The following is a 10,361-nucleotide window of genomic DNA, read 5'->3' as shown; positions in this document are numbered from 1 at the left end:
TGAACCAATGACCTTCCAGTTTCAGGGTGGACACTCTACCACAAGTCCACTGAGCTGATACTTCAATTAAATGTATCAATTAAAAATCCCCCCAAAATTTTTAGATTCTCAGCATACATGGATGACATGAACTGAAAAACCCACAACCTTGTGAAGTTTTTGCTTTTATTTGGAAAAAAAAATGTATTCATCAAAAGAAAGTGTTCTCATTATCACATTTTCCTTACGAAAAAAATATATTTCTCAATATATGGAGAACAATATATTTACAGTATATTCCACATATGGAAGCAATATTCATCAGTGTATCGAAAAATGTTAAAATACTCCAACTATTACCGTTTTCTTATATTGAAATACACCGATCCATATATTGTGATGAATTGCTCTATATCTGAAATATGCTCTATAATATATTGTAATTCATCCTGGAATATATTGCTCAGAAATAAGCTCTATAATATATATATATATATATATATATATATATATATATGTTAAAAAGTTGGTTGACCATCTATATATTGCAATTTCTTCAAACATATGTAGGTAAATGACTGATTTATTGAGATATATTTCCTAATGTTGGCAATTTTGATGTCAAAGGCCTTGTAGTGATATCCAACTAAAGGCCAAATATAAAGGAGAATGGCTTTCAGGTAAAACAATTTGTTCCCTGAATGTTTGATAGTTAAATGTGTACATAAACATGACAGATAGATGTTAAGGTATTGCATTTAAACACAACAGTTATGACTAATATAACAACTGCCAAAACTATTCAAGCATAACAATAATCAGCCAAAGTAAAGAGTTAAAACTAGACTTTACTGGAAATATGTACAAACATGAAAATAAGTCCCATGTTATAGACCTCCAAAAAATATGTCTATAGCTTCTATTCTCTGAGGGAAATGGAAAACAATTTAATTGAATTGAAGGAGAGGAAAAATTTAAACACATGTTCTACGGGATATCCCATAGAATATTTGTTGTATTAAGTGAATTGACTGAAAGGAAACAAGGATCTAATCTTGATTGATTGAAGATTTACGTAAATTTGGCAGTCTCTACTGGAGTCAGCACAGAAGAGATTATTTCACAATTGTCTACAACCAATAAGGACACAGAACCCAATGCACTTTGAAAAATACACAAAACCGCAAGACCACAAGAAGTGAACCACGATATAGCGAGGAACCACTGTACGTACAGGAAACATGTACTGGTCATGGATGAGCCTCAGTCTCCTCCTCATCAACATAAATGGAGCACAAACATTTCCATTCGGCATCCAGTTCAATTTCCAGCTGTTTTCCACTGCAGATAACCAAAGGTTGGATGTTTTTCTCCTCCACTCTCAAATGAGGACTGAAATACGGGTAAAGCTCCTCTTTGAAGGAGCACGCAGTGAAGGAATAGATATGAGACTGAGCCCTCACATCATAGAAGGAGACAAGGCCTTCCTCGTAGTCCACGAACAAACCAACTCTGGTGGGGTTTTCTTTCAGGAACAGACTAAGCGGCACTGACGCCATGGCTGCATACTTCTCCTCCTCATAATGAACCAGAACCCAGTAGCCGTTTTCTGGACTCAGTGTGAGTTTGCCCTTACGGCTGGCGCCTCCCGTTGCCACACCCAGATCCCACCCCGTCTTGTTGCCGACCTCCACCTCCCAGTAGGATCTGCCGGAGGAGAAACAGTTGAGGCCCAGAACACTGCCGAAAAGATCAAACCGGCCGGAAGAGTCAGATATTTCCTGGTCTTCTCCTGAGTCTCCCACTTCCTTTCCGTCTTCAGAGAGAGCCAAGCGTTTGTGAGCGGTGTTTGGATCCAGCTTTACATCCACTGTTGAGTCCAAACTCAGAAATTACTTCATGGAAAATCTAAGCTGAACATTTGGAAATAAAATCTAGTTGACTGACCTGTAAATGGTGAAAGCCTCTTAAGATCTAAGAGACAAAGATACATGCTTGAGTATCTGAGTCAGCACTTTGTCTGCTGACCTTTTGACCTCTGCTAACTCACCAATGGAGCTCAGCCGGTCCAGTTCCTGTTGAAACTTTTCAATCAGCTCCTCTGTGATTTTTCTCATGGAGCCAAAGGACAGCGACGTGTCGAGCTCCACCTTCGTCCAGTCCTTCATGTCATCCTTGTTGGCGAGTGAAGGGAATCTCTGACCAACAGAACCCACAACCAGGAACAGACAAAACATTTGATGAGGATTATTTAGAGGTGTGAATGGAAACTGGCCCTGCTGTCTCACTGTAAAGGAGTTTATTGTTCCCTGATGAAGAGACACAGGAAGGACAGTAAAGCAACTCCTGTCTAGAAGTGCCGAAAGTCAACCACAAGAACGTTGAATCTCTGAAAAAAGCTATAAAATATAAACTTTTTTGTGAGATTACACTCATTTTACAAGTTGAAGGACTTTTTCAAATCAATTTAAATTGCTTCAGTTCTAATTGGCTTAATCTTAAGATTTGTTTAGAGCCGGGAAAAAAGATGTTTCTATCTCTGTATTTTGATACTGTGCTCTTTTGATCATAAAGTTAACATCTGGATTACCCGGATTCTGATCAACTTTTACTTGACTTTTATCTACACCTTTTATTCCTACTTTATTTACAGTTACAAACTACCATGTACAGATAAAAGAAAAAAAAGTAAACAAGCTTCCAGATGACAATCTTTGTAGTACCGAGCAGCTAACTGGCATCCATGTGGCTAATGCTGATTTCTTGGATCTTTACTGGTCTTGGAGTCAACAAAATAAAAAGCAGGATGAAAATTATTGCTGCTAAACATTTCACAAATCTAGAAAAGTGGATAAAAGATGCAGTTTGTGTCCATAAAACATAGGATTATTATTACATCCAGTCATTTCTGGTGAAAAGGGAAGAATGGGTCGAGAAATTCAAGACAAAAAGTGATCAAGGGTTCAGCTTGTTCTAAAAAGACCCATAAAATATAGTCAAGAGAAATCGGGTGATTTGGATGTGCTCCTTGTTCTTAATTCACTCCATATCATTATACTGATTAAGACTATTAGGCAAGAAAAATACCTGAAGGAATAAAATGTGATCCTCTAGTGCTGATATGTCTTCCAGCTCATAGACTGCAACCTGGAGTTTGCTGATTTCTGCCTCTAATTCATCCTTCAATTCTTTTGCTTCTTTCTCCAACAACCACCTCCGTCCTTCCAGTGGCTGCATAGCTGCTGCCTGGGCGGCCTCCAGGATGTTGAACACAGCCTTGAAGACGGCTTCCACATCCAACATTTCGTTCTCCAGCTTGTCCTGTAGAAAGGAAAAAAGCCCAAATAGACATCTGCAAATCTCTGACAGAAAATGATCTGAAAAATGTGAGCACAGCTAAAATGTTAAAAAATAGGAAAGAAACCAGCAAAGTCTGAAAAGAAGGTGGAAATATGAAGAAAAAAAAACAGTAAAAAACACAAATTGAATAAAGTGATTGGATAAGTAGCTATGAGATGGTAAATATGCTAGAATCATTTTGTCATTCTTTGTTATAGTTGTGTAACGGCTACATAAAGTAAGAATAAGAATAAAATGGATATAAAATTATGCCAAGGAATGTTTCTTTTTTTAAATGGCATTGGTTTTGCAGAGCAGATTAGACATTTGCCTCTCAAATGTGGGTCGGACAGTTGGCACAATATAAGCCTTCCCTCATTTCCCATCATCCCTATGATTACACATTCACTAACATCTCCTCACAACCCCAACTTACAGTTAAACTGCAGCATTTGTGTCCCTGCTACAGGCTTTTTCTATGTGCATTTTTACGTCTGCTTCTGATTCAGACTCATATTACTCAGCAATGCATTTTTTTAGCCCAATTTTCCTCCATCATCAGAAAAAATACAAGAACTTTAATGACCAGAAATTCAGAGGGATTTCCTAAAGAGCTGTGGGCGCTGTATGTGCGGAGTTGTTTATTTCTCTTTTTTGCTGCTCACCATGCAAACGTTCAGAGCTGCATCAACTTCCTCCATCTTTGCTTTTCTCTTTTCAACCTTTTCTTTCAGCTCTGCTTTGGTGCTTTGAAGTTGAACCTGAAGAAGTAAAAGTTTTTCTGTTCAAGATGTTACAAAGTTGTTGTGCTTTTTAAAATTGAATTTTTTCTTATTTCTCAATGAATGTTGCTGAAAAAAAAATCTTCTGTTGCTTTCCTGCTTTATTGAGTGAGTACCTTCCTCTTGTTCCATTCGTCTTCTATGGAGACAACATCGTTCTGACCTTCCTTCATACAGGAAACACAAATGCACGCCTGCTGCTTCCTGTTGTAGAGCTCGTAGGGGCGTCCGTGTGTGAGGCAGGCTCGTGCATCCAGGTCCTTGATTGGCTGCACCAGCTTGTGGCCCTTCAGCCGCTGGGAAGAGTGGCTTTGCAGGTGAGCTGAGCAGTAAGAGGTGAGACACACGAGGCAGGACTTCACCGCCTTCATCTTTGAAGTCGTGCACACATCACAGGCCACTTCCCCGGCCGCGCCCGTATACCTGTTCTGCGCTGCAGCTTTTGTGTGTTCAATGACGTCCCTGAGGACAATGTTTACCCCTGGTGTTTTGTTAATATGGGTTTTGCAAAGAGGACACATTGTGGACAAATATTTGATGTGGCTATTAAGGCATCCCTGACAGAAGGAGTGACCACACGATGTAGTAACTGGATTTCTGAAGAGTTCCATGCAGATGGAGCAGGACAGATGCTTCTCCAGGGAGGAGGAGTCCCTGAGGGGTTCAGGGATGGAGGCCATGTCTGCAGGTGGACAACATCCAGTACAGGTGAGTTTTATCATAAAAAAAAAAAAACAAACATTGCTTTTCTTTGATTAAATTTAATGAAAACCTCTTTTATATAACAGTGTTTAAGAGTTTGCAGTAAACACAGGTATTAAGAAAAAGGCAGAATACACACTTTTTGCCTCAAAATCTTCATTTTTATCTTAAAAATCTCAAGTTTGATCTTAAATTTATAGCTGCATAATTGCTTGAGAACCCAGAGTACATTATTTCTTTTAATGCAGAATTTAGCTATTTATAGTTTGTTTTTTATTTTGAATGATGATACACTATCGTGCAAAAGCTTAGATTAATTACATGAGTTTAGGACACAAAAATAAACAAGTTACACTTAAATATCAGAACCATTGGTTAGTTTTCAATTTCAGTTAATATTTTTTATCAGATTTAACGTTTTTTTTTTAAATATAGTTAGGATTTTAGTCTTTAAACTTTCATTTTCAATTTTTTTTAACTATAACTACAAACATATGACTTAAATAAGCATGAATTTAAAAAGTAACAGAATAATTGATTTATAAATTTCCTCTAAAGCAAAATAAAAATCCAGATCATAGTGATTAGGCTTGTAAAAAAAATGTTGCTTCAGTGAAATATCGCGATACTTTATTTGGTGATATTCGATCTAAAATACTGCCAAGGAGATATTTAATTAGTTCTATAAAACCAAACATTGTAGCTCAGTTTTTTGTTTTTCACTTTAATATTACCTAAATTACCAAAAGCGAAGCACCATGAGTTTGATTAGGTTAAAGCAACTTGTTTATGGGATACAGATGGATTGGTTAAAGTTGTGATCATTAAATAACATGTAATTTACAATTCTACTTTTGTAAAAAATATATTAGTTTTCAGATAATTCTTACATCATAATTTCAAAAAACAGTGAAATATTATCTGGTAGCATCTTGGGATGTAGTGAAACACATATCATATCATTACACGTGTATCATATCAAACATTGCATTGCCAGATTGGCCAAAATAAACCCCCAATTCTGATTATTTGCATTAAAAGAAAAAAAGAGAACATCTTCTGTCCAAAGAGAAATGTTCCCGTTTTTACTTCCACACTTAAAAAGTTATAAAAAAGAAAGCCAGACTGACTATGACCTCAATACCAGGAAGACACAAACACACTCACTTTATCATTAGTGATACAAACTGAACATCACTCAAGCTACAATTTGAAAAGTTACCAACATCTGTATGCTGAGCTGAGCTGAGCACAAAACCTGTGAGTAGAGTCCACATTTACCTCCCGTCAGATGGCTGCTTCTCCTCTTCTCTGCAGCGCTGACATCCTATCTAAACTTCCTCCCTGCACAGAGTTTCATTTTCCCTGAAAAGGTCGTTCAGTCGCCTCCTTCTTTTAAAAGAGGAAGCTGGGAGTCAAATGAGCAGCAGGCTGGCTGTGGGCGTGGAAGCAGCAGATCAGACACAACTTTTGTCAGGATTTAAGGATTGCTTTCATGCTGCTGCCAGGACTGTTGCACAACTTGTTAGAAACTGAGAAACAGGCTCTCTAGAGGTTTCCACTGAAGAACCAAACTGCTGACTAGAAAAAGTCATACAAAAAGTAGAAGGACAATAGTTGTGAGTTTTTAACGATTTTATTAATCAGCAGCTAAAAAAAGTGAAACTCTCTTACTTTTTTGCTCCAGAATGACTTTAATTCTCATGAATTTCTTCTCCTCAAAGATTAGTTTTTTCATAGAACGGAAATTCATAGTTCTGATAATAACCTGAGGTAAACAAATTATCACTCCAAAGATCTTTAATTTGAATGTAACTACTGCTTTTGTAAAACATCAGCACATGCTGCAGCTTACAACCTTGTGTGCTGCCTGAGCTTTGCTTGATTCACTGATGTCCAGGTGACTCTCAGCCTCAAAAAAGCACAAAAGTTAAAGAGAAACCAAACACTAAATCACTTTTTTTGTCTGTTCACCTCTATAAATGGGGCTTTAAAGTACTGTCTGTTAGTCATTTCTACATTGTTGACAATTTTAAATAAACTTGTTTAATTCCTGAAATTATTGTCTGTGTGCTGCCGGTCGAAACGGGGTATTACAGCTGAAATTTGTGATTGGTCCTACGTCATTTCAGAAGTGTTACGTCATCATGCTCTGCAGCTCTAGTATAAAAGCCCCACCCATCTTTGATTCAGTCGTTATTGTGTTAGCTTTAGCATGACTCTTAGATGTTTTGCTCTCAGTTGTCGAACATCTACTGGCGTAAACAACTCTCCAATGGACTTGGAAGTTAGACAACTGTGGTTTAGTGCAATTGGTATTAAATCAAGCAAACTCCAAACTGGTGATGGGAATTTTTGATTTGAGATTGTTAGCTTAAAGCTTTATTAGCTTATAATGCTAGAGTCCTTTTACCACTCAGACATGGTGGACCATGAGTGTTTGCCTCAGGAGACAGTGGAGGAGAAAAATCCTATGGAGAAACTGGCATCACTTTGCTCGGTACCGCTCTCTATATTGGAGACGCAGGCGTTACCTCAAGCTAATCTGTGTGGGCAGTAGTTGGACCCGGACTCAAATCCCAGCTGGGTCCTTTCTGTGAGGAGTTGGTGTAAATGTGAGTGTATGTGATGGTGTGGGCCTGCAAGGGTCTGGTGACCCATCTAGAGGGTACCCTGCATTCAACCCACAGTAACTGTGATAGGCTCCAGCAACCTCATGACCCCTTAAGGGGTCTATTCACAGGTGGGGCTGTTTTAAGGAGCTGCACAGAACTTAAAATCAAGTTAAATGCAGTATAGTTCCTGAAATACAAGTCAATCCAGATCATTTTAACCCTTTAACTGCCAGCTCCACCAAACAGTAGAGCACATGTACCCTGAAAAAAGTGCAACATTGGATCAATTAACACAAAAGTTTTATTGTTTTTTCTGTGATACATTTTGAGCTAGATTTAACTTTTTATCATTTGTGGAATGGGAATGATAGGTATTAAAGAGTAGGAGTAGCTTTTGCTCTGTTTAAGGTCTTAGTGGGAAAAAGTTTTGCAAACCAAATGCTGAGAGTAGAAAGGGGGAGCTGTGCAGTAGCGTGAGCCAGCACATGCGAATACATTCACAAAGGCAAAAAAGGAACATGTATGTAAATGTAATGCAAATGCAATGACCACAAAAAAGCTCAGAGATGAAAGGTGAAGGCTTAGCAAGCCAAAGATGGTCTAAACTTTTATGAAAATACCAAAATTGATGAAATAAAAATATTTTGAAATTCTAGGATCTCGATGAGTAATTTTGAATGGCCTAATTTTTTTATTAATTATAAATTATAAATTATTAATTATATTTTTCGGTATGTATAAGATGCAAATATTTGAGAAACAAAAATGTGTGGGACAAATAAAAAGAACAGTATAAAAAGCGGAGAGACGGCCCAGGATGGGGTATCACAGCTCAGCAAATGGGGGCTCATCCGGGATCGTCAAGGAGAAGTAAGAGACCGTTATTCAGGTCCAGGACACCATAGACAACCCCTCCTGTATCAGAAATATCTAAGTCAAATTGAATCTGGTAACACGAGATTTACAGCCCTGGAGAGGTGTATACAAATATACACCTAGTGTCAGAAGACCCATAACCACCTGTTGTAACAGTAAAATCTGTCTAACACAAGAGGCCTTTAGGTCTTATCTTTTTGCTCAGCTGTTGGACAGGAAAAGTTTGAAAAAAAAAATTAAATCCGCCAAAATATTTCAAGATTCTTCTAATTGAAATTTAACAATACATGTAATGAAAAATCCACAACCTTTTGAAGTGAACACAGAACTGCTTTTAATTGGAAGAAAAAAGTTTATTCAGCAAAATAAATTGACCAGAAAAAAGTGACATTTTTAAGAGAAAACATTGTCCCAAAGTACAACTAAAGAAAACTAAACAGGAATGATGGAAAAGTGGATCTATTCCTGTTACACCACCGAAAGACGATTTCTTAACTCTGTCTGTCTTCTTTTATTAGTATAGATTTTTTTTTGTTTTAAGAGCACCTTATTGTTAAATGCCATATCTGTAAATCTTCGTCTCATTTTGGTCTTCTGCTATAAAATGAAAACCACAAATAATGTTTGCTTATTAAACAGCAATTTGTTAAAGTCCGAAATGATTCAAAAATACTGGTGCACACAAAAAGTTCTGTAAGAAAATCACAGTGCACATCAATTGATTGGTTAAGAACAACCTTTTTCCTGAAATGAGCCCTCTGCAAAAACTCTTGTTTTACCAAGTCATTGTCCAACCTGAGAGTGCACATTTAACTGCAATTCACATGTGGAATAAGCAAACATCCAACATCATGTCAGGAGACAGCACTTCGATCAATTAAGAGGTTAATGTTGCTTCCATTTCATTGAAGTTGATTGAGTATGAAAATAAGAGTATTCTGTCTTATGTATGTGTAGTCTTGGAATATTCCATTTCCATTCCATTCCATATTCCATGAAGCAGAACACAATGGGCTGTAAAAAATGAAGAAAAAAAAAGAAAAACGGGCAGAATTTCACATTGAAAATGTCCCTAAACAGTGAGACAGCAAGAGGTTAACCGTGATATAGAAGAACTTAATGTGAAGTCTACATCTACTGGTATACTGGTCATGGATGCGCCTCATTCTCACTCAGTCTCTTCTTCATTAACAGAAATGGAGCACAAATAAGTATCCATTTCATTTTTCCAGCTGTTTTCCACTGCAGATAACCAAAGGTTGGGCGTTTTTCTCCTCCACTCTCAAATGAGGACTGAAATACGGGTAAAGCTCCTCTTTGAAGGAGCACTCAGTGAAGGAGTAGATATGAGACTGAGCCCTCACATCATAGAAGGAGACAAGGCCTTCCTTGTAGTCCACGAACAAACCAACTCTGGTGGGGTTTTCTTTCAGGAACAGACTAAGTGGCACTGACGCCATGGCTGCATACTTCTCCTCCTCATAATGAACCAGAACCCAGTAGCCGTTTTCTGGACTCAGTGTGAGTTTGCCCTTACGGCTGGCGCCTCCTGTTGCCACACCCAGATCCCACCCCGTCTTGTTGCCGACCTCCACCTCCCAGTAGGATCTGCCGGAGGAGAAACCGTTGAGCCCCAGAACACTGCCGAAAAGATCAAACCGGCCGGAAGAGTCAGATATTTCCTGGTCTTCTCCTGAGTCTCTCACTTCCTTTCCATCTTCAGAGAGAGCCAAGCGTTTGTGAGCGGTGTTTGGATCCAGCTTTACATCCACTGTTGAGCCAAAACTCAGAAATTACTTTGTGGAAAATCTACACAGAACATTTGTTAAAAAATTCTAGTTGACTCACCTGTGAATGGTGAAAGCCTCTTGAGATCTAAGAGAGAAAGATACATGCTTGAGTACCTGAGTCAGCACTTTGTCTGCTGACCTTTTGACCTCTGCAAACTCACCAATGGAGCTCAGCCGGTCCAGTTCCTGCTGAAACTTTTCAATCAGCTCCTCTGTGATTTTTCTCATGGAGCCAAAGGACAGCGACGTGTCGAGCTCCACCTCCGTCCAGTCCTTCA

At 38.3% G+C, this 10,361-nt stretch overlaps 2 protein-coding genes across 2 annotated transcripts in view; both read right to left on the bottom strand.

The window, feature by feature from the left end:
- Positions 1–514: 514 nt before the first annotated feature.
- Positions 515–6,160, bottom strand: LOC112156170 (E3 ubiquitin-protein ligase TRIM39). The gene is made up of 7 exons (XM_036216907.1): positions 6,084–6,160; positions 4,217–4,782; positions 3,984–4,079; positions 3,067–3,300; positions 2,030–2,177; positions 1,927–1,953; positions 515–1,849 (listed from the first exon to the last, which is right to left on the bottom strand). Exons 2-7 carry the CDS (start codon positions 4,778–4,780, stop codon positions 1,230–1,232), a joined length of 1,689 nt encoding a protein of 562 aa, XP_036072800.1. The 5' UTR covers positions 4,781–4,782; positions 6,084–6,160; the 3' UTR covers positions 515–1,229.
- A 2,626-nt stretch (positions 6,161–8,786) lies between these two features.
- Positions 8,787–10,361, bottom strand: part of LOC112156277 (E3 ubiquitin-protein ligase TRIM39) — a 10,172-nt gene continuing 8,597 nt past the window's right edge. The window contains exon 9 of the mRNA XM_036216724.1: positions 8,787–10,064. Within this exon, the coding sequence (XP_036072617.1) occupies positions 9,514–10,064 (551 nt within the window). The 3' untranslated portion in view covers positions 8,787–9,513. The remainder of the gene's footprint in view (positions 10,065–10,361) is intronic.

The sequence above is a fragment of the Oryzias melastigma genome, linkage group LG18 (assembly GCF_002922805.2).
Source record: "Oryzias melastigma strain HK-1 linkage group LG18, ASM292280v2, whole genome shotgun sequence".
Taxonomy (NCBI): Eukaryota; Metazoa; Chordata; class Actinopteri; order Beloniformes; family Adrianichthyidae; genus Oryzias; species Oryzias melastigma.
This window is presented reverse-complemented; position numbering and strand designations above follow the sequence as displayed.